At 47.6% G+C, this 27,827-nt stretch overlaps 1 protein-coding gene across 1 annotated transcript; it reads right to left on the reverse strand.

Annotated features, from left to right (window-relative positions):
- Nucleotides 1–1,526: 1,526 nt before the first annotated feature.
- Nucleotides 1,527–27,446, reverse strand: PNPLA2 (patatin like domain 2, triacylglycerol lipase). Its single transcript, XM_086748436.1, has 9 exons — nucleotides 27,099–27,446; nucleotides 11,211–11,443; nucleotides 10,959–11,024; nucleotides 6,928–7,137; nucleotides 5,964–6,024; nucleotides 4,865–5,032; nucleotides 4,319–4,451; nucleotides 3,465–3,587; nucleotides 1,527–2,612 (listed from the first exon to the last, which is right to left on the reverse strand). Exons 1-9 carry the CDS (start codon nucleotides 27,283–27,285, stop codon nucleotides 2,348–2,350), a joined length of 1,446 nt encoding a protein of 481 aa, XP_086604562.1. The 5' UTR covers nucleotides 27,286–27,446; the 3' UTR covers nucleotides 1,527–2,347.
- Nucleotides 27,447–27,827: the final 381 nt, after the last annotated feature.

Raw genomic sequence — 27,827 nt, forward strand, 5'->3', positions numbered from 1 at the left:
CCCAAAGCACTGGAAGAAAAGAAACCACACACCAAATCACAAACAGCTTTTCTCAATTCCAATTTTCATCAAATTCACCCTGCTCCCACTGACAGTAGCTTGTTGGTTCACTTTGGTAGGAGTGCTTAGAGTGCTTTTTCCACAGGCTTTAGACAATCACAAGATTGACCTGGTTTATATCCAACACTCCTATTCTGGTTTCAGAATCCTCCGATTTTTTCCTCTTCCTATAGCAGCTTCCCTGTTCCCTAATTGCTTTAACTATGTGAAGCTTAAGACTAAGTCTGACTGTGTAAGTGCAGGCCTGCTCTATTAGCTACGCAGGCCCTTGTGTTACATAGGTAGGTTACGTCCAGGAAGAGCAGTGGGGTGATACTCTAAGTCACAACTTCAAATTTGCACTGGTGTGTCTCAGACAGTTGGTTAGCACACCACAGCTGCCCAGTCTATTGCCTCCCAGCTTCCAATGGTCACTGCAGGAAAGTCCTGATGCTTATCACAGTCTCCACCACAAACACTCAGACCCACGCCCAGGGCACAATTGTGCTGGTAGGAAACAGCACCCACCACCTCACCCACGCTGCTCCTGCAGATACGATCAGGCAGATTCACTGCCTTCTCCAGCTATTAGTAGAACTTCTGGGGTTATTTTCCCTTTCTATATCAAAAGGTGCAAAAGAGTCTATTATAAATCACTATCTACGTATAGGCTATGTAATCAGCTTCACATACCCTGTCCTGCTCCCCAGCAAAGACAGCGTATGTTTGCTTTGGCCAGTTGCATACTGTTTGTGCTAGGAGAGGTAGAAGATGCCTCATGCAGCTAGACACGCTGCAGAAAAAGATACCAGGAGCTGGTTTTGTGACATAGTGCGAGGACTTAAGCTTAAGTACATGCAATCCCCACAGGAAGCCATGTCTCACCCTGTAACGAGCAGAGTTCATATTTCTGCACAGCAAGTCACAACCAGACCACCTCTGAGAAGGAAGTACTCTGAAAGGCAGAGTCCTGCCCTGCTACAGACCCACTAGCTGTGGTCTTTTAAGGGACGAGACAAAAGTAGCCAGTTCCAAGCAGGCTGCATGTGCATGAACGCTGCTGATGTCACTTCCACTTCTCATGCTTCCGCTATTGCCAGCCACAGGGCTGCACCTGTCAGCCACAATGACAGACAGGCAAGCTCTGAGGCTGGTATAGCTGCAAGCCTACATCCTTCTCACTCCAGAGCTTCAATGTCCAAACTCTTGGAACAAAAGGTAGAGCCAAGCCCCAGTTTGACAGGAGATCCCTTCTGAATCACTCACCTGGAATTTTCTTCAGTTGTACAGTCCCTTAAGGAGCAAAGCCTGACCCCTGTCAGAGGCAGCCCCTTCCTCAGTACTTGCTGTGACACTCCACCACAAGCCACTCAAAAATAACATACCCTGCACAATCTCACCTTCCTACAAGCACTTCTTCACATTGCTTCAGCTGCTAAGCTGATCCCAAGATAGTCAGTCTGAGCTTTTCCAGCGCAACAGGCCTCAAATTCAACATGTTTCCCTGGAAAAAAATCTGAATTCTTTAAGATAACCTCAATGACTGACTTAACCCTCAGAGTTCAAGACGCAACAGTTCCATAAGGACAAAAAAAAAAAAAAAAAAAAAAAAAAATCAAAAGAGAGACCATAACATGAATCTGGGTAAATACAAAACTTCCCTACATTTCTGCAGTCCCAGTGCAGTCTGCAGCAGGGCCAGCTGTGGCTTCCAGTGGGGATGCAGTCAAGGGACAGAAGAAAGGACGTGGCTTCAGCAAAGAAGAAAGTTAAGAGGAGATTTGGAAACTGTGAGAAAAATCAGTTTGGCAAGAGGCTACTTCATCTTTCAGTAGCACAAAGAGCTAAGGGACATCAGATGATTTAAGAAAAAAAAAAAAAAAAAACAACAAAAAAAAAAAACCAAGACTCATGCTCCGAAAAACAAGGGAAGCTAAAACCTCTATGAACTTGAGAGCATCATCTATGTCCTGATTATTTGGCGGTAAAAAGCCAACAGCAATTCAAAGTGCATTATTTGGGAGAGCCCAGCTGGGTCAGTATCAGCCTGGCCACAGGCAATGGCCAGGCCTCAACATAAGTCTAGAGCAAAGTATCAGCCCACGTGTCTCTTCAAACACAGAGCTCCCTTGCCTGGCCCAGCAAGCAACAAATGGCTACAGTGAATTCCACCAGTCTCCATCCCGGGGAAATCCCCTTTGCAGCATATTGAGGAGCACAGGGCAGCCTGCCGCTGAGGGATGAGACTGGTTCCACCCTACTGTCCGCTCCCCTTCCCACCCACCCTCATCCCCTCACGGCAGCAGGCTCAGAAGAGTGGCAGGCACTCTTTTGCACAGTCTAGAGATGGAAGCTTTATCTGGAACCCTTCCCGAGGGAAGAGGGAGGCCTGCATGTCCACGTTGATGCAGAGTAAGCCCAGCATGAGCTGGCGCTGGTACTCCTCCCACTTCATCATGACATCAGACAGGGAGCGGTTGCTTCTCATCCACATAGGCAGTGCTTCACCACAAGCTGATGCAGAAGAAATTTGCAAGCTCTGGGGCCCTCCAAGCTCGAGGTGATAGTAAAGTCTGAAAGGCAAACACACACAAAGAATCAGTATACGGGAAGACTTGAGCAAATCACCAGCCCAGAGCTCCAGAACCATAGAGCTATTTTGTTCTACCACTGACCGCAGGATCTGAGTCAGAAGTCTGTGCCTGTGACCGTTTTCCCCTTCACATCTCTTGATTATTCAGACCACGACCTCTTGTGGTTAAGAATCACCCCCCTGTACTAGGATCCAAATCACAGCTAGGACCCTCTGCCTACTCCTGTAATATAGTTTCCTATGCTCATCCAAGCAATAGTCTTGCCTCAGCCTCAAGCCATAGCCTGCTGCAGGGAGCTCACTTCAGAAGCACAGGCACACATGCAGACTAAGGCACTCAATCTCATTTGCAAACCCTCTGGTGTTTCCTGGCCGCCCTAGTGCCTCCTCACCCTAAACCAGGCCTAGATCTCAAGGCAAAGAAGGTCATTTAAAACACAGGTAACTATTAGACAGAACTTTTAGGGGACGCTGTGCCAGCAAAAGCCACACAGACAAGCACCTTTGTCTTCTACAGGGAGCATGGGATAAGCTAGCATATTGTTTTAATTAAACCTACATCTTCTGCCCTATTGCTATAGTAACAGCTTAATTACAGGATCTGCCCTGTAATGGGAAGAAGGAAGGAGACCATGTGCTGAGTCTATCCGACAGTTAAGGAATACGGGAGACCATGGACCAGATTTGCATTTTAGGTTAGGCAGTAAATCCTTCTGATCAATTTGTACCTTACTTGCTCTGCTCCAATGGAGTAGAGTCTGTAGAAGTCAAAGGTGAAAGGGAAAATGGAAGGCTCCTCCAGAACAGTGCTGTGGAGGAAAGCAACCCTTACCTGGCTGAAAGATGGCTGCCCAGTTTCTTCTTGGCTTTCTTCACAAGATAGCTGCAGATTTCAGTCATCTGCTCCCTCATCCATCTAATATCTTCAGGGATATCTGGGAGCCATTCCAGCAACCTGGGAAGAGACAGGAGCCAACCATTAGTTGGGCCACACAAAGGACAGGATGGAAAGAACGCCAGTTTTGCCTCCTATCAATGGTTACTCATTATTTTTAGTGACAAATGCATTTAAAAGCCATTTAACACTACCCTTCATAGAATTAAGGGGGAGAAGCTGTGAAGGATGACAATGACCCAGGAACTTATTCTTTACATTTTCTGTCTGCATTTTCCATATTTTTCATTCGTTTTCAGATTTGGAAAGTGTTTTTCCCCTGAGCCTTTCTATCACAAACTATCTCTTTCCAGAAACTTTTTGTAGGGTACTTCATACTAAAATCAAGTCTGACAGATCTGTCTTCCCAGCCACGGAAGTGTAGAACTGGAATTGGCTGGGACTACTCTACCCCTGACTCCAGAGGGGAACCACCTTTTGTGTGGTTCCTGCTTTCATCCCTGCACTCCCAGTTCAGAAGTCCCTTTCCCGGTTCTAAAATTTCTCACCATTTTCTAGAGCAAGTTACAGCACACAACCATCTTCCTTCAAGCTGGAAGTATTGGCTGTAGCTGAATGACATATGAAGGTAAGAAAAGTTTGGTTTATTTTTCCACGTCTGGTAAGTGACAAGAACTCTCTGGCTCTGCATAGTTAGAGAGGATTCTCTATCCATTCATGCTTCACCAGCTACATCAAACACTTTGCTGCAGTGGGAAGAAAACTACTGAGGGAACCAGCTGAAGGCCTACCTGACAGTGAAGGAAATCGCAGACTCCAGAGGCAGCATATAGGGGACCATCATTGCCGTGGCCACACGTATAGGCAGCATGTTGGTAATACCAGTCAATAAACTTCTTCTTTCAGCACAAGCCTCCAGAAGAGCTGAAGACAAGAGAATATGGCTGAATATACTTGAGAAGTCACCCAGCCTGAGGTCTCCCTTCTCCACCTTCCACTTCTTAAGGAAGTCTTGCTCAGGGTAGTAATTCTTTGAGCACAGCTGAAAACTGCAGCTTTTAGCTTTATCAGCATCCCAAAGGAGGGAGCAACAAGATCTCCTCCTCTCCGTGCCATGCAGAACACTGTCAAATGAGCCACCCTCTCCCAATTCAGCCTCCATAGGGCAAGCCACAACTTTATTTAAGAGGCCGCAACTCCATCTAACCATCAACAGCTGCCAGTTCAATCCCTGGGTATGGCCAAACCCAGCCACAAGCAACACCCACATCCCAGTCCTCTCAAGCGGACCAGGCAGCACAGGAAGATTTCCTGGGCTCTCTCCCTTTGGATCATACCTTGGTTCAGTCTGGGAGGCAAGTGTTCGAAGATGTGCTCTTCAACAACAGCAAGAGCAGTATTGTCCTCTGCTTGGTCCTCAGCTTCTGTTTCTTCCTCTTTCTTCTCTCCTGGAGGGGCTTCTATGGCAAGGAGAGAACGGGCAGGACTTGGACGATGAAGGAGACCTGAGAAGAGAAGCCATACCGTAAGGATGGTATAAAATAGCTGCCCTGCCTTGCCTTCAGAGTGTTAGCCCACATTCACCCTAACCCCTCCTCAGACAGACAGACATCATACCCAGTCTCTAGCTTACATCTATTGTAATGCTTACCACAATTAGTTAGAAACCTTGCTGCTTTAAGATCATCCTCTCTTTCCCTACCAGAAAGTCTAACTTTTCCACTTTAAGTACTGGAGGGTGCTGTTTGGCAGGGTTTTGTTGCTGTAATCTGCCAGTCACCAATCTTGCAAGATTTTCCTCCTGCAGCTTAATCCACAAACACAGCTGCATGACTGCTCTGATCCCAGTAAGGTATGCACCACAGAGAAAACAAATGTGCTTGATCTGCTGTAAATTGAGACTAGGTGGCATCAAACACACACTCAACCTGCTACAACAGTTGGAGGCAAGAAAGTCCAGCACTCGCAGGTAGAAGAGAGAGAAACAGTAGCGTCACACTGCCAGGTGCTGGGGGTTGCCAAGGCATGCTTGCAACCTGCACTGCTCTGCCACAGTAGACATACTCTAGCTGCACATAAAAAGGAGCAGGGAATCTGCAGAAGGTCCAAGCACCACTGGTGCCCAACAACTGTGTTGGTGTAGCACTGAGCACATACTAAGCAGCTTCAATACTCCATTGTGCCAGAAACACTGCTCTGGTATCAGAGTGGTTAGAGTCCTTCTGCATTGCACTGCAAAGGTGTCCACTCCAGCCCTGTGTCCTAAAGTGCTAGAATAGACTTATTAATGGAAATTCCACATTTCAATATCTGATGCACAGCTCAATCCTGCCCTTTCACCTTTCATATGCACCACTGACAATCCACAAAGCCAAGCCACCAAGCCTGGCACAGAAGAGGCAAGTCAATGCACCCTAGAAACACTCAAGGCCTTACCATTCTTCTTCAAAAAGTGCAGTGCATCCCGGTAGCCCTGCTTGCACATATCCCGCAGCACCTGTGGGGAGAGGATGGCAAGAACAAGTTATTTGGAGATTGTCTGGCTGAGCAGAGCCAACACCCACCTCAATGCTGGCTTCAGGGGAATTCTCCTGACTCCTGAGCTACCCCAAGGACAAGTCTCATCCTTGCCAGCTCTCTTCAGGCTTTGTGCAGGGATGGGAGGTATAACATGAATACATTTGATATGGGAATCACAGGATGATTCAGATTGGAAGAGATCAATTGCGGCCACCTCACTGCGCCATCTAGAGCTGCTGTGGGCGGCCTTCTGCAAGTCACTCTGACAAGCAGCCCAGAATACTCCTCAGCAGATGCCAGGAAGGACCACTGCGTTTGCAGATAAAGCCAGCTAAGACTAGAGAATGGGCAGGAAAATCCTGCCCAAGTATTCCAGGACACAAATGCATGCTTATTATGCCCAAATGCCAGGGCATCTGAGGCTGCATTTGCTGAGCAGCATGCAAAGCTGTTTGCAGTGCCACCTGCTCTGCTGGCACTTTCTATGAGACAGTCATTGACTTCAGGCTGGCAGCTCCATCCTGACCTTAAAACACTCAAAAGCATATTGGTTCTGATGGCCCATCCGTCCTTGTTTACAGGTGAGCCTGACTTCCTGGCAAACACTACCCTAGACAGAGTAATATGGGAATACTTTCCAAGCAACTGCTACCACTTAAATTCCAGATCTCCAAGCAGCAAAAGAAAACCAAGTCACCTATACAACCTTGTGCAGATGGTCAAGGTTTGCCAAGTCACTGGCTTGATAATGTCAAGGTTAAAAAACAGACAAACAAGAGATACAAAACTAACAGAGTCTGGAATCTTTTTCTGCTGAAGTGCACAGTGTGGCCAGTGCCTATCTACTGTCGTCACATTCTGGTGCTGCCAGGAAACTCACCTGTGGCTCCGGAGGAAACAGAGCCTTTGAGAGGCGGTAGAGGTTGCGAAGGTTGAACTGGATGCTTGTATTGGTGACTCTCAGCTCATGCATGTTTGTGGAACTGTCCCGTGGACAGATATCGCTCTCTCCTGAGAATGGAGACACCGTGATTGTGTTCTTCAGCTCATATCGTGGCAAGTTGTCAGAAATCCCTCCATCAACATATCTCTGAAATCAAGACAAATTAAGCACTCTTCATTCTTGTAACTGATAGAGCGTTTTTTTGTTGTTGTTGTTGGGTTTTTGGGGTTTTTTTTGTTTGTTTTTTTTTTTTTTTTTTTTTACTCTATGTTCTTGCTCATATTTGTGCCGACAACTTGGGAAGAAAATGGAGTACATTCACCAGCACTGGAGGAGTCAAAACCAGTGATAGCACACCTGTGTTGACTATAATCTCCTTTTGCTAGATGCCTTTCTTCCTATTGTTGAGCGTGTGAGTCACAAGTGTTCACTGAGAAAGGCATATTCACTTGTGTGACTGTTGACTTGCATCTCCTATGGGGTTTGACTGCTGTCCAATTAAATAATGACACACCAACAGCCACCTGCAGTGCAAATTAGCACTGATCTAAGCTGTCACACTGTGACATTGTGCCATTTTTCACTTGTGTTTAAAAAGAGTAAGCTCAGACACCAGTCCCCACTTGCAGAAGATTTGTTAACTAAGTGAAAAAACAGCCAATTTGTTGCTAGCAGGCTTATCAAACAGCAATCCCAACACATGCATACACATTTGGAATCTACTTGCTGTGGTGTGATAACAGAGTACAAGGGACTTGGGTTTTGTTCCTAACAGGCACCTTCTTATCAGAGGATGTTCTGTACCTATGTACCATAAACACATTTGCGTTACCCTTGCAGGAAGGGCAACCCCAGCAGCATGTACTCAAAGCATTCATACAAGGAGCTGAGCAAGACAATCTCTATCACAGGCCTTTGGCAGAGCAAGCAACATGCAGAAGATAAAAGGAAGGGGTGTTGGTCAAGCCGAAAAAGCAGGAAGTTTGAGATCTTTGCAAAGCAACAAGTCAAACTCTTGGTGAACCTTTGTTACAGAAGAGTCCTGCTGATTTTATATCAGGGTTGATCCTGCCATTTGCTGCCTGGAACCCTTCCCTTTGGATGGACTGAAAAGCAAGTCATCCTACAGGTGCTACACAGCCTCATAAGCAGCAGCTGAAACATCTTTCAGCTTTCTGCTGGGTGAGGAGCTGAGCTAGTAGAGGCTCAACCCAGGGAGAGCACGGAAATTCTGATCGCAAGAGAAGGTGCTCCATTCTACATCATACTTTGCCTCGTCTCACAGGAAGACCGACCACCAACATCGGTCTTTGCTACACAATGCCTACAAAAATGCCAGCTGCTTTGCCTAGAAGATGATTTGCACTTTGTTCTCTCTTGGTCTGGATAGCAGACAGGCAGAGATCTCTTCAAGCAGCTCCTCTGAGCGTGGGAAACAGTTCATAGGCTCTCAGGCTAAAAGCAATCAAATTCAGCTATAGGAATCCAGCTCCCACCAAGGCAACAGGGTCAGGGTGGACTGCACAGCAGGTTTCTTGGGGGCAAACTAAACCTCAGGGCTACCTCTGCATACAGCCTACAGGTTCACAGGAGATGGCTTGCAATTACAGTTGTGGACTACAGCAGCACTAACTCATAGCACAGGGCATTTTATCCTCATGTCGGGCCTTGTTCACCAAACGCAGTGTCAAGACAGACAGAGACTTCTGCACCACCTGGGTTTGGGCAGTGAAGAAAGTGGAAGGATGGAATAGATTAAACTCCAGGAAAAGAACACCCTGTTGGAAACAGGAACACTCAGGTTGCTTACAGGATGCCTTCTAGAAAGGAGGTGCCAAAAATCAATTGAAGCTTTGCCCCTTTTTAAAGCAAGCATGAATTCTCCCTAAGCCAAAAGCAACCATAGCAAACTGCCATTGTCATCATCTGCCCAAAGCTGCTCCACTGAAAGCCAGACTAGGCGCAGCTAGAGCTGCAGAGATCTGGCTGGCTCCTTCTGCAAGGATGAGATCATGACAGGCTGAGTGGGAAGAGGACAGAGCAAAGCAAGCAGCACCCACTTTACATAAAAAAGATGGAGGCAAAGTGTTTTGGCTACTTAACTGAGACAACACTAGTTTTGCGGTAAGGATGCAGAAACATACGTTTCCCTGAGGGTGGCAGCATGAGTGCACGGATGCCATTAAAAAGAAGGCTTAAATATGATAAGGCTAGCAGGCAGAGCCTGCTCACTGCATGGAAATCTAGGAATACACGTGCAGACCCCACTCTCTGGTCCACCATTCCCCAATCGGCAATGCCAATTACCATTCCTTACTCGAGATCAGCTGCCACTTCTTTGGATTTGCCTGAACCTCCAGCAACCCAAGGCTAACCACTCTCCAGCCTCCTGCAAAGCCCCTAACAGCACAGAGCCACAGGCTGGAGCCCCCAGCTGCTCTCACGAGCAGCAGCAGCTTTTGGGAATGGTTCATGGACTGGGGTAATTTCTGGGATGCCCAGTTCTATTCCCTTATCACGTCCTCCCGTACACTGGGCCCCTCACTTACATGAACTGACAATTAGCTTTTTGACCCTTGTCAGGGGTTCATCTCACCCACGTGCTAGAGTTCACAGCCAGAGTGTGTGTTGACAGGTCAGTTATTGACCCTTCCATTTCTTGGTATTTGAGAATTAACCTCTCCCCTCACCAGCCCACCCTTCAGAGACAAAGAGCCATGATTTTCTAGGGAAGAGGTAGGAATTAAATTTCCTCATCTCATATATTCCCTCTCCACCTTTCCCCATGAGGAATCTTGACATGAGAAGTCATCTCTCAGTGTGCCAGGGCAGCTGCACATTCCAGAAACCCTTATGTGGTATGCAGTTTTGGAATGTTGAGATTTTGCCTGATCCACACTGACCTCAACTAGCCCCAAAGAGGTGTCAGGCAAGAGCCACTGCTATGCTCCCACCAGCTGCAGGACAAAACCCCTGACTGCCATTGCTGAGCAAGTGCCAAACCATTACTGATTCTGTCACTTCTGTGAAGCGCTGGACACTGGACGTTTCTTCTAGGTCATTTCCCTGCCCAACATGCTTGCACAAGACAAAACTAGCCAAGTTATATATTATGCAGGAGCAAAAAGTGACCTCACTTTAGGACACAAGTAGCAGCAAGAGCAGATTTGATGCTGTGCTCTGACAGACTGAGACATCTTGATCAGGTCACATACGGGAAACCAGGGCATACATACATTAATACAGTTCTCCTTCTCTCTTTTGACTATTTACTTTGCAAACAAACTGCCTTTTAACTGCATTAACTTATGTAGCACAAGGGCAGTCCAAGCTAAACTGAGGCATGACTGCAATATTCAGAGATACTCCAGCTCTCCACAGCTTTCCAATGTTTTCATTTCTAACATGCAAACACAGAAGGGAGAAATTGCTCTGGACAGCCTTGGACAGGATGTTAAAGAAAGCTCTAGCAGGCAGCAGAAATTATTCTAAGAGGAATGACAGGAAGAACTCCATGGAAGAGAGGTCCGGTATCAGCACCCCTAGTTAAAACCCTGCAGAAAGTGTCAGGTACATGGGAGAGGCAGTACCTCAGAGACTCATTATTTCTATCCTGGACCCAAGTTCTCTCCACATACAGAAGACTGGATCCTCAGTGATGGAGGCCATTGTACCAAGCAGCCAGGAGAACCATCTGCTAAGTCAGCCAGCACCTACCCAGATTGCTGTATCTTACTGCCATGTTAAATCCTCTAGTCTCCGGGACATTTATAGCCAATTGCAGGCAGCAGTTGAAAGAAGGCACATCCACTGTTGGAAGTTGTTTATTTGGGGATTTCTCATACCTCTTCAGGCTAATTGCTGCCAGCAGACAGGCAGCACAACTGCCAAAATGGAGTACCAGCATTTCCACCTTCTGATTGATTAGTACATGATTTAATGAAGGAGTATCTTAGAGTCTAACTTACCACTCCACGCAAGGTTGGAGGTATCAGCCCACAGTAGACAGGGATAAAGGTGCTGCAGACACAGGCCTGAAGGAGAAAGAGATCCAGAATGTAAGAAGCAGATCAAAGCTTACTGAAACTATTACTTTTCTCAGAACAGCACACCAGCACGTGCTGACAACTATACTCCAGCACTAAGTACATTTTGAGACCAATGTGAAACAAAACTGCATGCAGTTCCTGCCTAGCCCTCTGCAGTAAGTTTCCAGTCACCTGGATCAGCTCCTCCTTGGAATTGAAGTCTGACAGTATCACATTTTCTCCATCAGAGACCCGCGTCAGGGAAATACCCAAACGTCCTGCTGCAACTTCATGCCCATTCTCTGGCACGGTCTTGGACAGGCAGATCCGAATGATCTTCACCAAGTTGAAAGATGGGTGGAGTGGGCCCAAGAACCTCTTCCGGGCTTCTTTTGACACTCGAATAATGCTGGCGCCAGCCTCACCTGCAACAAAAGAGAAAGAAAAATGCACCATGAAATCCTAGCAAAACCAGTCTTCTCCTTTACAAGATAAGGCACAGAGAGGCCTCATTCACAGCTTTACTCAGAGGTTTCTCCCCACTGGCTGATACATAACTAAAGACAAGAGGCTATTATGGGTAGTGTTAAGGAAGTCATGGAAGTTTGCTGTATTAGCCCTCACACTCCCCCATCACAAAGAGCTACCTTCATCTTACATATGTTTTATGAAGTCAAGGAAGATCACATACATCTGGCTAAGACCTCAAACTTTTTCTTAGATCCTGTTTCACTGGCCAATGCAGGGCTGGTGAAAACACAGACTAACAAAGAAAACAAGGGAGATGCTTTAACAGCTTTGAGCTTATGGCTAAATTCACTTCAAAAAAAAAAAAAATCTTCCACTAAAACTTCTCTGGTAAGTATCTTCTTTCTTCTGACACGAAGGAAAAAAAAAGTCATCTGCCTGTAAGCAAAAATGCCAGTAAAAGGGAATGGCAGTGCTTTCCAGCTAATGGAAACGCTGGAAATGAATTACGTTCTGCTGTGAACGTCAGCAAGATCTCAGGAGAGTAAGACAGACACTATGCTCCATTAGGGGGTCAGTGACTTAGTGCCACCTGCAGAGTTTTTGGTTTCCCATCCCTTCTGTATCCGATTCCCTAGCACTAAGTTAGGCCCTGATGGCAAGCAGGACTCATGAAGGCATGCTGCTTTAGCCTTTCACACAGTGACCCAGCTGGGTTTGGAGGAGAGGAGACGTGCCATCTGCACAAAAGGGTAGGCGTCTGCTAAGGCCATAACCTCACAGTCACAGGGAGCCCCATCTGGCAAAAACAGAGCTCTCCAGTGGGAAAGGAGGAATGGGAGAAAACAAAATAAAAACATCAATCCAAGCCAAACCCTCACCACCCAGCATGCTGCCCTTTGGACACACTGACTGCTGCTTCCACATGCATCTCCTAGCCACAGTGAGATACAAGACAACAGTTCCTCTAAGTACCATGCACTCCCAGGGGAATCGGGAATGTACACATGAGAAGAAAGTGAGGGGAAAAATTAAGAGAAGCCAGGAGAAGAGAGATAGAGATGTGCTTTCACAAATTAAAGACTTCTCTCCAATCAAACTGAAGTTCAGTTCCTGGAGCAAGCAAGATGAAAGGCTATCAGTTCAAGCCAATTGGAAATCCCTCTGTTTTGCACTCCCACCCAGTCCTGCAATTGCAGAAAGGACGCAGCAGAACCCAAGGTAGACCCAGGTTAATAAATACAATGGAGATAAGAGCAACACCACCTTCAATGTTATGTTGACACATCCCACTCTTTTGCAATACACGTGTGCCAGCAACATGTTTTCCACCAACAGAGCCTGGGAATGCAATTCTGTGTTTAGGAAACCCATTAACACCAGTAGCTTAAGCACACACAGAGATGGACCCTTGAACATGACCAGAAACTCTGGGGTCAGGATTTTAGGCACTGTGAGGTAGCAACTTAACAGAAAATCCAAGTTGCCCCCTCAGAAGCAATTTTTAGCACTATAATCCCAGTCTTTTGCTCTGTCCTAGAGCAATGTTTAGCAGCCTAATTCTGATCTTACTTACTCAATTAGCAGTAAGCCACTGAGCCCAGCCTGTTCCAGATAGCAGACACATGGTTCAAACATCCTTCCCAACGCGAAGGAAGCCAGCCTCACAGAATTTACATTTTATCAGCAGCACCATGACATTAGTACTTGTAACAGTCCCTAAGATGCCTTCACGTCTGACAAGGGGAGGAAAGACACACAAAGAAATGGCAATAGAGCCAAAAACCCAATGAATCCCAGCACAGTACCATGGTCACGCAACCCCAGGAAACTCCACTTGGTGCACTGCAGGGAGTTGCTGGCTTAGCTGAAAAACCCAGTGGAAGGGTCGGTGATGAGGGCACAGCTGGGGGGAGACACCCTGTGTGCAAAGGCCATGCTGAGGGCACTGGAGTGGGAGTCAGAGGGGGGTGTCACCCAAGAGATAGTGCTTTGGGAACAGTGCTTTCAAGACTTGGCACCTCAGTGTGCAGAAAGATTTGACAGGAATACTGAAAGTAACTGCAATTAAGTTGAGCTTATGACTGTTTGAGCTAAAACATGTGCTGGAAGCTGCTTAAGAAAAATAAAATAGCAAAGTCCCAACTACACCAGGAAACACACTGTCTCAGCATTTGAGGGGAAACTTCAGTTGCTGCTGCCTCTATCACCATTTCACAGCCAAGTGGGGTTGGGGGACAGAAGAGAACAGAGAATAAAATAAGAATTATTGCTATTATTTGTTATTTGAATACTTTCTGGGTGTTTGTTGGTTTGTTTTTCGGTTGGGTTTTTTTTTTGTGGGTTTTTTTTTTAATACATGTGTGCATACATACACACACACAGGAGCTTCTGAGGCATTTCAGTTTAAGGGCAGCCGTGATTCTGTTGGACTTGCTGGCTCACTTGCACCAAAGCTGAGTGCAGAACGGCTCTCTGGGAAGAGATGGGCACAGGGTGATCCGCAGCACCACCAGCTTTCCTGGAAACAAGGCTAGCTGAGGGTTCGGCCAAAGGAGGCAAGTTTACATAGCTAGATTCATGACAGGTGACAATCCCTCCTGGAAATACATTTGAGAAGAGAGAAGAGGCAAGAGTGTTTTAATCCTGTTGCTACCAGAAGTGCTGTTCTAGGAAAACCAGCTCAAATTCCACTCGAAGCCTGCCAGAGGGAGCAGCAGAATGAGAGGTGGAGTCCTGCAGGAGTCAGCCATAAGCTGTCAGTTATCACCAGGACTAGTCCAGTGCCAATTACAGTCCACAGAAAAGTTTCACATGGTTTTTGATGAAGCTGGCGATTCAGGACACAGGGTCACGTGAAAAAGCTAAGTTAAGTTACTCTTCTCTTATTGAGGGGCAGAGACAATCCTTAATACTTGGTATTGCTTGCTATGAAAACCTTTAATTCTTTCCCCACCAACCAATTCATTCAACACTTCTCCCTATATAGATTTACTAAGACAATATTCTTCTAAAAATTTTATTAATATGTGGAATAATCCATTTCCCTTAGAAAAGCTATACTCCTCTTCTTCTCTGCCCCTGCCACTGCCCGAGTGGGTGTTGTTATCTATGAGCCCAAGTAATGCAGGGTCATTGTCCTTAACTGAATTTCACTTGCGATGACACAAAGGAGCGTCAGACCATTGTGTCCTAAACACCCCAACGTGTTCCTCGCCACACAAGGGAGGCCACCTCCTGCGATCTTTCTGCAGCAGCTGCAAGTGGCAAGTTACTGTTGCCCATGGGAAGAGACCCCAAGGCAGTTGCTAGTTCGCTTTTCATTTTTAAGCAAGTCAAGTCAACTTCACATTAACTTACTGACACAGCAAGGTCGTTCCCTTAAAGAGCTGGCTTTGACCCCTACTAGTCACACTCAACTCCAAAATAGCCCAGTATCTACATCTCTACTGCCTTGTGTCTCCTAAACCACCCTCTCTCTAAGCCGAAAAGCATTCAAGCAGCACATGCTATTTATAACTGTATACAAACACCTCCAGCCACACCAGCTTGCTGCTACTTTGCCTCTGGAAAAGGACAAGATCAATCACCTAAAACTGGTGTTAGCCAGGCTGCTGGGAAGACCTTTAACCACAGCTAAGAGCTCCAAGATGAAAAAGAAAGGCTACTTCGAGCCTGTGCAATGTATAAGGATGAGGACCATCGCAAAGGTTGAACACCTCATGGCAGGAGGGGTGATGAGTGGGGAAGAAAGGCCTCTTCAGACCCACATCTTCAGCGGCAGGGCTTTTGCACCAAGGGTACTGTGATGCTCACCTGTCGATGTTAAAACCATATTGGTATCCATTTGCCAACCAGCAAAAGGACAGTTGACCCATAAAGTACTTCAACTGGAAAAAAAGAAGCCTAAGACACAAAAATAGGAGCAGAGCAGGCTGAAGAGGGACAGGAGCATTCTGGATATTCCACCCAGCAGCTCCTGTGACTGCAGCTCACCCATGACACCACAGCTCCCTCTGGAAGAGCTCCACATCAGCACAAAGATCAACCTCTGTGCCAGGGACATTCCTGCTCCCTGGCTAGTGCAGCAGTAAACAAGATGCAACCTTAAAGGAAAAGGCTCTCCAACAGGGATGGAGAACAGAGGATGATGGATGTAGTGACAGCTTCTCCTGCCCCTGCTAGTGGGAGGCACGGGCAGGGAGGTCACACTCTAGATTGTGGATGCCTTACCACACCTGGACTACGGGCAGGGAACTGCGCAGGTCCTCGCTAAACCTGCTTCTCATTCAACACCAACAAGAATTCAAATGGACTCCTTCCCACACACATCAGCAACACAGGAGGCACTGATCCTCTCTCCTCAGTCCCATAACCCAGCTGAGGCTCCAGACTGGCCAGACACACCAACACCAAAAGCTTTGAGAGGAAGCCAGCTAGCAGCACGAAGTTCATGTGCTTTTGACATTCCTCCAGCACCTTGAGAGCCCAACAACTTCTTAATCTGGGATGGCAAGATCAAGCTATTTGACTGCATGATTTTCAGGACAGGACCCAGCTCCCGTGTACTGTAACCAGGGACCTCATTCTGGAGCTGCTTAAGTTCTGCTTAGCTGTTTGAGTGATGTTTTTGTGATACTCAGCACAGATGCTCCCTGCAAGAGTCCCCAGCTAAATCTTCACACTGCTTTCAACTCAGATGGCTGCTGAGCATCGCTGGAGTTCTCCTGTTTCTCACTGGTAGATCCCAGTCCAGATCTCAGTTTAGGAACAGGATGAATCAGAAGGAATTTACTAGCATGATCTCCCTCAAGGTCAATTTAGCTTGGTTGCCTGTCCCTTGCTGCTTCAGCTGTGCCTGTACCTCATCCATAGAAGAGCTAAAAGCAAGTCTCTAATGAGGAGCACGGGTTTCAGAACACTTGTCCTGTGCTCTTTGGGGGCACAAATCCCCAAGCTGCTCCAGCTCAGCGTGCACAGCTCCTGCACCTGACTCTTCTCTGAGCACAGAGAGTAAGCAACGCACATGCTTTTCCTGCTTGGTCTCTTGCAGGAGTTCATACAGTCCTAATTATAACACAGTCCTGTCACCAGCCCAAAACCATAAAGCTGTAAACAAGAGGCACCAAAACAAGTTTGCAAGCTGACATCTTGGAAATAATTAACAGCGAACTGTATTGGATGTTTCCTCACAGGTAGTTCAGACCACCAGAAAGTGCCTGTTTGATCACCCCAAGGAGCAGTGCATAGCAATGTGACAGTGACCCAAGGACAACTCCAATTCTTGTGGGCAGCAACCTCAGTTTGTGAAAGATCCCACTGCTTAACTGAGCTTCTGTTCCTCTCCTCACACTCACACTGAAGCAACCTGGTTTCCACTCATTGTCCCAAGAGAGTAAGAACCAGACGAACCTTCAGCCAAGCTAAGCTGAACAAAGGCCAGCTTCTTCTGAACGGGAACCTGACCCAAGGTGTTCTCCAATGCTCTATCAGCGAGGCCAGATGGATGTCAAAGTGGGGCCCAAAGACAAATACATGCCAGCAGAAAATAAAGTGTGAGCAATGTCTTACAATCTGCTCTTATAAAGACACTTTCAGGTTACAGGTGTACCCCACAGCTGGTCACAGTTCTTTAATTTCAGTGCAAAATTCTGGACAGATGCCTAGAGACACTGGATGTGAAAAGGACATCTATCCCTCACTTGCCAGGAGTTGTATAACTCCCAGTATTTCACACAAAGAAAAAACACTCATTTGTAAACATTTGAGGCTGGGGATGGCAGTTAGCAGCTGAGACTTTAAAGGCAAGAATTCTTTTCACATCCATGCACATCTTCCTGTGAGACTGTAGTATTGAGAAACACCATGTACCAGAACAAGCTGTTTTTCTGGTACTTCCCTAATTGTTGTTGTTCTGAGGTATATTTATTTTATTTGTATTTATTTTAAGGTTTTCACTTAAACCTTCTCTCCGACTACTTTGCCATCAGATAAGAAACAGCTCAGTTGACTTGGCTCCAGATAAGAGATACAGGAAGGAGGCTTTTTTTTTTTTGGTGAAACATAGGTAGCAAATGTAACTTCCCCACAACACACATCCACTCAGTCTGCAGACAGCCCTACTGCTTGACCAGCTGTTCCCTGGGGCAGGGAACCCTTTCCATCAGAGGCTCTGTGCTAGGATTTAATCCCAGAGCTCAACAAGCAAATGATTTTGCAAAGGAAATTCCTTGGAAAGCCTGGCCACTGGCTGTAAATAATGGTCTTTCTCCTCCTTTGCCCAGGAGTGAGGGGCACTGACACACACCCTATCAGAGTAACTCCTAGGGATCCCCATCCGACCACGGTAAGCAATGCCTATTCTGACCTCACAGGTGGGGCAGGTGGAAACACCAACAGGAAGAGAGAGCTTTTCAAGTACGGCCAGCTCTGGCAGCCAGAGGCAGATGCTGAAGGAAGGACTCAGCCCACAACACTTTCTGGCTCAGACTCTCAGCGCTCTGCATTGCAAAGTCTAGACACAAACAGTGCCAAGACACAGCCTGCAGCAGGAGGGCTAAGTAAATCCAGATCACCTGCAACTGCTTCAGAGCCAGAAGCCTCCCTCTTATTAACATGTTTGTCCCCAAGATGTTTGCTTCTCTATTTCAAGTAAAATTTGGGAGAAATGCAAAAGCTGTTGGTCACTTTATCTCTTTAAATAAAGCCAAACCAAAAGAAGCCATTTTTCCCCTTTGAGGGGGGAGGGGAAAAAAAAAAAAAAAAAAAAAAAAAGGTTATTCTGTGTGCTCTGGACACCAGTTAATAGATGAACCAGAATTTGTCACGTCCTGGATGTGGGGAGCACAAAGAGATCTGCTTTTAATATGTGTAAGAGGGGAAAAAAAACTTGGACAGAGCAGCTCATCAGGCAGCCCACGGTGATTGTTGCCTGCCTGTCTACCCACTGGACCAAAGCAAGCCAAAGCACAGACACACAATTCATACCTCATCTCACCTTAAGGCAGGCTGCTCTGCTTTTGTTCAGAAGCAACAAGGCTTTGGGAGAACAGGCACAAGAGCTGCCAGGCTTGGTTACGTCTCTAAGCTAAACCTCTGCACCAGACTTCACATCGTGTTGGCACACCAAGCCTCACCACGCGGCTGACGTTCTGCAAGCTGAGGCCCGCGTTGTTTCTGTGGCCAGAATGTGAGCATTTATTTCTGCAACACAAATCAGAAAACAGCACAGCTTCTGCTGCAGAACAATCAATAAGATGACCAAGAGGCAGCTCAGTTCAGGCAGACAGCCAGGACCATTCTCTGTCACAACCACAACTGCAATCCCCTCTAGCCTAATCTTTCTCCACTGTAATTCCCTAATACCAGGCTTAATGCTGCATTTCTGTTCGTTGCGTTAGAGAGAAATTAAATGGTACAACAGCCCATGAAAAGGAAAGTTGCTCAGGATCCCAGACAAGCTGTACTGAAAGCCATGTCCTGTCCTCATCCATCCATCGATCCCTGTAAGTGCTATAGTGCAACTGAAATTGCATGGGGTGATGAGAAAAGGGGATTCACAATGTAAGAGGTGCAGCACAGATCCCTGCTGCTCACTCTGAGCCAGAGCAATGCTGGGTTTGGGGTAATTATCTTAAAAGCAAGTACTCTGCAGGAGAAAGCTCATGGAGGGGAGAAACAGACAAAAAGCATGTTGCAATAATGCAAAATTGCCTTTCTCCTCTGCCCTGCACAGAGGCAGAAGTGGAACCACAGCCAACTCTTGCTTTATTAATCCAAGTGAAAACCACTAACACAAAGCCTCCAGTGGCTGTTATTCTGAACAGGAACTGGTGCAGAAGGATCAAGTCTCACCCACGCACACAGTGTTACACACACACTTCATGCTCACTGTTTGCAGGACAGCACCACACACCTAGAGAAAAGGCGCACAGTTTCCACTTCACAGTGGAGGTATCACTAGAGATAAGAAAGGAAAAAGGAAAGATCAGTGCCACAGGACAGCAGATACCTTTGTCAGGCACCTGCACCACAGATCCATGAAGACAAGAAGTGGAGTAAGCAGTGACCATTTCTGTTTCCAGAATGTGAAGAAATAGCTGCCACTGCAGCATCGCTTCAGCTTTATTGCACACCAGCCATTACCCTCAGCTGGCTCATCAACACCAAAGCAGGGCCCACACACAGCTTTTGGTGGCTTTCAGTCTCACCCCTGCTGAATGCTCTCGTGCATTCACTTGCAGGTGGTGATTGTTTTGTGCTCAGAGAGACATGGCGGGCTCTGTCACACAGAAGAGAGCAGCCTGTCTCCTCTCTCCCCATCCTTTCCCACTGTACACTTGTGTGGCTGCCAGAGCCCTGGCACAGAATGAAAGGAATAGCCCTGAAGTCCTCTGCTGGCCCTCAGCCTGCATCGTGCCCAGCTCCCTCGTGCTTTCACCGCGAGCCAACTGCTCCAATCCATGCCAAGCACCTCCCCGTGCACCTGCAAGCACGCTGCCTTGTGCGCCCGCTTTGCCCTTCCATCTCACACAGGCACGTTGTGTGTCATCTTACGCCCCTGAACTCTACCCCACTAGCCACGGCATGAGCAGACCAGGCTTCAGCAAGGAAGTGAGAATGAAAAGCTTCATTCCAAAGTAGTCCTCAGAAGAGAGACACGGGTATTTTGTTCTAGAAGGAATCTCATTCTGATGAAACAGTTTATTTGTGAAGCACCTTCAAGCAGACCACGAGGCATTCCTTGGGAGCCATGACAAGAATATCCAGAGACTGATGTTACCTTTCTTCCTCAGACGTCAGCAGTGGTCTCCCAACCACAGCATCAAGATGACTCTGGTCCTTAAAACAACCACATGAGCAGGACAGGAGCTACTCCCAGAGGGTTGTACAGACCCTTGCAAGGGAAGGGCCTTTGCTCAACCCTTCCTGCATGGCTGAGCAGCAGAGAAGCAAGGAGAGTAGCAAGATGGATGTTGCTACATCAACCTGAAGCTTACACACACGGAATTAACTCTTCTGTGTGCAGAAGTATGGCTAGTACTTAAATAGTTAGTTTATTCCCATAAAATTTTTTTGCTGGTCCCACTAGATAAGAACACTGGCCTAGACAAATTGATATGACTCCCTCTGTGCTGACAGCCTACTCTGAAACACGGCTCCAACTTTCTCCATGCATGGCATAACTATGGCAGCCTGAATCCACACCCTGCTTCCTGATACACTAGAAGAACTTTCTCACCAGGCCCAGCCCTGAACCAGCAGTGTTCAATGAATCCGGCAAGAGCAGCTCTTGAAATTAACATAGGTAAAGGGCTTCCCAATTCATTTACACCCTCAGATGCCACCTCCTCTACTTCCAGATGCTAAACTAGATAATCCACAGGAGTGGCAGCACAGAGACACCACCAGAGCCTCCAATGCAAAACCAGTACTCAATCCTTTAAATCCTAGTCCAAAAGGCTTCCAAAACCAGTATCCATCTGAAGAGACTGCTGTGTATTAAGAGGAAGAGGAAGGTTTATTCTCAGAAGAAACACTCCAGGCACAGCATAGCCAAAAGCCTGGGAAACAGCTTCATGAAGCTTGCTGAATCCAGAGGACTTGTCAGACAGAAGCCACCAACATAGATTTGGCGCTTACCTGTACCAGAAAGCACCACAGTTTCAGGTCTGGGCAATCACCAAAAGACAGCACAAAGTTCTAGTAAAACTATCAGCTTCCACACTTGACGTATCCCAAGCACCAGGAACAAAGTACAGACCATGTACCTGGATCGGCCACTGCTGGGATTGCACAGAGTTTGGGTTGTTCTGAGCCTTTCATCTGGAGAGAGTATCATTCTCCAGGAAGACTGCGGGCAGCTCTCCCAGACACGCTGTATCATAGATCAGCCCAACCTCAGGACCAGGACCAGGCCCATCACAAGCAGCAAGCGCAGCAGAGTTGAAAATTCTCTCCACCCGAGCCAGTAAACATTTCATCCCTGCTTCATGGAGGGCACAGAGGCAAACGTAGAGAACCCCAGAGTGAGCAGGGGGTTAGCATCAGAGTACAGTCACTCCCAAGCCCACCAGGCTGGAAGGCAGCACAGCCCCTCTGACAGACAGGAAACAAACACCATCCGCGACTGGGCACGCAGGCAGAGCTGCTGTAAGCCACGACGGCAGCAGGAGTTGGGAACCGAAAGACAGAGTGAGGAATCTGAGGAATGTTTTTGATTTATCAGGATTAAAGTCAATTTCCAAATGTAATCATAACTGGATACAGGACCCAAAAGAATACTTGACAGCTTCTCATATTTTATAGAGAGGTCTTGCAGGTACCTTGAAAAGTCTGTCCTTTGGGAGATAAGAGGTAGAAAGAAGTGGAACAGGCTGGATATGCTATAAGTTCAAGAAAGGTACTGAAATTATGGGTCTGAAGAGTGACCACGCAAAGACCACTTGTGCTGCTGCCACTGACACTGCACAGCTGCTGCTGCTGACAGGGAACAAGACTGGGCATCGAGCCGCTCTCCACATCTACTCTCTGTGTGGGTGATAAAAGAATAAACACATAATTTGCGATGACTGTTTTTCACTAAAAGCAGCTGCTTGGCTTCCCTTGCACCTACCCAACAAGAACACCTTTCCTCATGGAAACTTCCTTATTAAAGCCAGGCAGACAGCAGGAACAACAGGAACAAGTTCCTTCCCTCCCAGCAAAAGGTGCTGCAGGGCTCTCTGTCTGCTTGGCTGCCAACTTACTCACCCAGACATCCAAGCCCGCAGCCCTGTGACTGCTGACGGCACTGATCCAGGCACAGCAGCTTCTCCACCGAGCCAGTGAACATTTGTCAGTATGTGAGCACAGAACATAGTCCCACTGCCTCTATTTTCCACCAGAGAAAGCAGCTTTACCACTTCTAGGGAGCACGAGAAGATTCCTCGTACATTAGAACCACATCCCTATGCGTGTACAGAAGGGTGCCCCTCCCTCCATTGACTGGGCTGGGGGATGCCCAGCTTGACAAATTTTTCCCCAAGTAGGGCATTTGCAGGAGGTACAAAAGACAATCTCCTGTGCAGAGAGGGACTCGAGTTTTGAGAGGCTCTGCACACTACGAAGCTTTCTTTCATGTACCTGAGGAGATCTATAGATCTCTTCACGCAGCCACACAAGCCAGCATCACATATACTTCCCCTAGGATAAGCTACACAATTCATGCCTTGGCCAGCATAAACTGGCATTGCTCTGAGGATCCCATAGAGATCCCAAGCTGATTTATTTCCCTCTCTCAGTCTGGGATTTGGTGTTAGACTCCACACACACACATAGAAAAACACAGAGAAAATAACCTCTGTGATCAGTCCTTAAGCCTTTGCATGCACATAATCAGATTTCAGGAGCACATCATTTAGGATGCTGCTATCGTTCATTATCTCAAAAGGTAAAAGAGGGTTGGGTTGGGTTTTTTTTTCCCCTTCCTGCTACTCATTGGAAAAAGTCTCTACAGTTCAGCAGCATACTTTCTGGTGGTCACGTGGTGACAGTTGACAAGCAAACCTGAACATCAGATAACCTTTACTTCATCTCAGGTTGAGCCTAGGACAAAGTCCCGGCTAAGATATTTCTTTTAGAAAAAAAAAAAAAAAAAAGTCCTGTAAACAACCCAGGAAAAGCTCTCTAAAGTACACCCAAAAAAACATTGCTTAATCTAACAGATACATGGCGTCCTTTCTCTATTCATAGTACTAGAAGCATCCCCTCAGCTTGCTTTATCGTTTTCTGCTGACATAGTCATGCTTTAGAACAGCTAACTCCCACAGACAGGGGCTTGACAGCCAGCAGAATCCACCTCTTCTCCCCCAAAAAAAGAAGCAATTCAGCAGTTCCAACCCACCCTCAGATGAGAGGTGTACAGGACAATACACACAGACAATAGAGATGCTGTTGGTTAACTATGAGTCACAAGCACAGTTCAGGGCCTTAGCTTCAGCTCAAAACCAGCTTTTCAGTGATTACAGATTCACATCGCATCATTCAACCAGGCTGCTATGCTTCCCAAGCAGGCACACCAAATCCCATACAGCTCACCACAGTGAAACGATTCAAGACTCTTAAAAAAGAAAAAAGGAAAAAAAAAAAGTATATATACACACACACATATATCTCCCCTACTCTGTATTAAAGTTCTAATAATCTGACACCGGCTGCATTTTAGCATTAGTTGTGACTGGAGGAGGACAGTCTCATCACATCACGTGAGCCAGTTTTACTCATCCAGACCCAATGACTTAAGGATTTATTCAGACAGGTAAGCAGCATCCTCAGAGCTCCAGGCTTAGAGTTTATGAAAACCCACAGGATTTGTGGTACACGTAAGGAGGAGACTGCAACGTCAGCACAAAAGGACTTTTCACTTGCTTGGTATATAAAGGTGCATTTCCTGCTGTGCTGGACTCTAACAGACCCAAGAGAAGAGACAGGCATGACAGAATGCCACTTCCCAGAAAACCCTCTGGACAAGAAGTGATTCATGCTACAACACTGCAGTATGCACAATTAAGTAACTTGTCAGCGTGCAAGACTTTGCCCGATGCACCTTGATAGCCACACAGATTACTCTAGGGGAAAACCAGCAATGCTTTTTCATGCCAGTGAACAGAAGAACCTCAAAACTGGAGAGCGCACTTCAAATGCAGGACAATACCACTGTTGTAGCTGTGCAGAATAAATCCAAGATCCCTACAACTTAATGGTAAAGTGCTTAACTAGAGCTAGGCGAGGTCATATCAGACCATAAATACCTCCTGGCCACTTATTTAGAAATAAGGTCCTCTGCCTAGCTAACACACACATCCAATGTTGTTTTATTTATGTTTTATTCTTAAATGCACCTTTGAAGTCCACAGTGCACTCTCAAGGCTGCAGATCATTTGGTCAGGGCTTTCAGCTCAGTGTTGCCCACAGTGAAGCCTTATTGCCATATACAAATGATGACAGTGTGGTTCTAATTCAGGGAGAAGGAAGAATCAGCTCAGAGGCAAGCTGAACAGATGCAAAGAACAGAAGGAAAAAGCTGAAAGAGAAACTACTAAGTGGGATCTTACACTCTGAAGACCAGGAAAATGTCTGTTCTCTCTGATCAGGGTCTCACAGGATCAAAATCAAAGAAAAACCCCAAAGGAAGAGGTTTTTCCACCCTCCCCAGGAAGTATGTGTCTTTGCACAGTAGAGTCTCATTGAGTTTAGAACCAAGTATGGGTGCATGAAGACACTGGCCTTATCTACACACAGCCAAGTAAGCAAACCTGCAAAATTCCCCTCTGCTTGCCATCCAACAAGACATGCTATTTAGCATTCCATTTTGATGGACAGGGCAAAAGACAGTGCAGAGTAGCAGCTGCCATAAGCTTCAAAGCCCATGGGCTATGACACCTACTCTCAGGCAGAAACCAGCTGCATGGCAAACGCAGATACTCAGGATCCTACAAGCACCTGTACCAGGATGATCTGCTCTCCTAGTACAGGCTGCAGCTGTACCTTCTGCTTCTAACTCCTGGACCTCAGCCTGGAATCTGCACTCTCAGGAGGGTTTATGACAGGGACAAAGTGCAGTGATATCATGCCGCAACCAGGCACCTCCTTTGCTTTTACTTTCAGAAGTCAGCTCTGTTGCCTTAGCCCTGCTCTCTACCCAAGATATACACCAGCCACACAGGCAGAGTCAAAAGAAAATTACCCCAGAGCAGTCAAACTTAAGACAGAATCTGATCCAAGCCTTGGCTGGCTTTAAACACATCTGTTTGCCTTCTTTCAGGAGGGAGGTGAACGCTGCCTAGAAGGCAGCCCCTAACTCAGTCCTCTTTACCCTTACACCTTGAGGTACAAGGTCCTCCCCTTGTACTTCAGAGGGAGTTGGACAATCTACTCTAATTTTGATTCACAGAAAGCTTCCTACTAGGCTGGGTAACTCCCTGACAGCAACACCTAGCACATCATGGATGCTTTGGACATAAGAAGAGCAAAAACAGTAACAGCATCTGAGCAAGGCAAAGGATTTGGGCACTACTGCCAGCCTGTCTCAGGTTCGTGCCACATCTGAATGGCACAAGGTCCTCCCAGTTAGGGAACTAACTGGGCAGCCACCTCTTCAGTAGAAGCAACAGCAAGCAAAATAAACAGATCTCTGGCAGCTATCAGCAAATGGATCCCTGCGGGAGAAGGGATGAGAGAAGGCCTATTCCCTTGCCCATGAGAAAAGCTTGCACCACAGCATGACTACACCTTTGAGATCCCAGACTGGGGTTTGAACAGCTGATAAGAGCTTCCCATCAAGCTCCAGAAGCAACAGTTACACTTCACTGGGCATTTCTGTAAACAGAATGCTAACGAGGGGGAAACTTCAAAACCTAACTACACAGAAAAAGCTAACTTTTGCTACACAAAGGCTACATCTCAAAGTTCTACCTGTCCCAAAAGAACAGTGTGTGCTGTGGAAAGGCACCTGTGATCAAGGTGAGAGGAGTTCAAGCAGTAAACAGCTCTGGTTTCACTTGGCTCTAGGAGACTGATACACCTGATTCTCTCATACCACATTCCCCATTTCATGTTTAAGATACTTTTCTGCATATGTTATTCTCAAAATAAAAGAAAAGCTTCCAAGTACAGACTAGAGCAAGCGTTTGTTGATTTCCTCCCCCATATACAAACAGCTGAACTACCCAGGCAGCAGCTTTTGAAAGCCCCAAGCAAACAAAAAGCCAGGAGGCAGCACACACCATTCTCTTCAGCTGTTCACCAGATGTGCCCTAAGCAGGGACAGACTACGCCGTGTGCCTGCCTCAGAGATAACTTTTTAAGGTTTCTTCTGTAACTTGAAAACAGAGAGAACAGCTAGCCAAACTGGAGATCTAGCTCTTACAGAGGGCAAGGAAATTCCCCAGTGCCCTACACCCCAGCAGTAACACTCCTGAAGAAGATGCTAAGAAAGAACAAAGAGATTTACAAGCTACTCAGAGATGCTGTTCAACTCTAATCCGTACACGCCCCGTGCTGCGCGATGTCTCCATCTCCAGCCGCTTCACCTCCTGTTCACAGCCACTAAGAGCGGGTGCCCAGGTGAGAGGCTGGCTCCTCTCCTCACCCACAGCCCCACCAGACCTACGTTCCAGCCAGCCAAACCCAAGAACCGAGCCCCCGCAAGCCCATATTACTATGGAGGGGGTCAAAACCAGGACCCTTGTGCTGATGTCGTACCATCAAGGGGCCTTCCCCTCCACAGGCAGCTGCTCCACGGGGTGCAGCGGCACCCCAGCCGCCCAGGTGCCCATTTTGGACGCGGGCTTCACCACCTTACAGGGCTGAGGTGCCTCTGAGAACCCCACCAAACCTCAATTTGAAGCCCTCGGCCACCTGCAAGGGACCAGGGGGCAAAAGCTGAGGTAAAGGCCTCACAAACAAAGCACCGCACGCACTGAGGAAGGACGAGGAGGAAAGTGGAGGGCTACTTCCACCACCCCCACCCCCCCCCCCCCGCACCTCGATGCTCTTGTAATTGAAAATAATAATAATAATAATAAGGAAAAGCAGGCTGGAAGGAGCGCCCGGCTGCCGGCCCGCGCTTACCCAGGCAGGCGCCGCTGACGAGGGCGGTGGCGGTGAGCGCCCCGGCTGAGGCGCCGTAGACCTTCCTGGCGTTGGCGACGAGGAAGGGGGCATGTTCCTGCAGGCAGCTGGCTACTCCGACGTGGTAGACCCCCAGGAAGCCGCAGCCGGCGAAGGAGATATTCCAAGGGGAGTCCAGGGGGAACATGGAGGCAGCGGAAGGGGTGGGGGGAGGAAGGAGAAGAAGCAGCAGCCGCGACGAAGAGGGGAAGCCGCGGGGCTCCGCTCACATCACACCGCCCCTGAGCGGGCGGGTGGGAAGAGGAGAGGCGGAAGGCGCCGCTGCTGCAGGAATAAACCCCTCAGGACAGCGGACTCGCTCCTGGATTAGCGGCGGCGGCCGCCGAGTTTATATCAGGCGGCCCGGCCCTCGGGCCCGCCCCCGGCCTGCGGAGGGGCGGTGGCATGGCCGCCGCCCCTCAGCCCGGCCCCTCCGCGGGCCCCGGCGTTGGGCGGGAAGACGCCGGCCCCTCCTTCCAACCCTTCCCCCGGTGAACCCCCTTCTCTCAGCCCAGGGAGGCCAGGCCTCGTGGGTATTGGGGTTATTCACCAGCGACTGAGCCGTGGCAGCCGTACCAGCGCCGGCCTGAAATGTCAGAGGACAAGCCCGTTGCTTTTTAGGGGAGAAAGGAGAGGATTTCGGCTTCTCGCAGCACCCCAAACCTTGTTGTGTACCCCAGGCAACAACCT

Source organism: Chlamydotis macqueenii, chromosome 5 (genome assembly GCF_036417535.1).
Source record: "Chlamydotis macqueenii isolate bChlMac1 chromosome 5, bChlMac1.mat, whole genome shotgun sequence".
NCBI classification, from domain to species: Eukaryota; Metazoa; Chordata; class Aves; order Otidiformes; family Otididae; genus Chlamydotis; species Chlamydotis macqueenii.

Excerpts from the sequence above, each read along its gene's own strand:
- PNPLA2 (XM_086748436.1), bottom strand. The coding sequence starts at position 27,285 with ATGTTCCCCCTGGACTCCCCTTGGAATATCTCCTTCGCCGGCTGCGGC. Across the intron at positions 11,025-11,210 it reads CCAAGGAGGAGCTGATCCAG|GCCTGTGTCTGCAGCACCTT; the intron begins GTGACTGGAAAC and ends TTTCTCCTTCAG. Across the intron at positions 5,033-5,963 it reads GCACTTTTTGAAGAAGAATG|GTCTCCTTCATCGTCCAAGT; the intron begins GTAAGGCCTTGA and ends TTCTCTTCTCAG.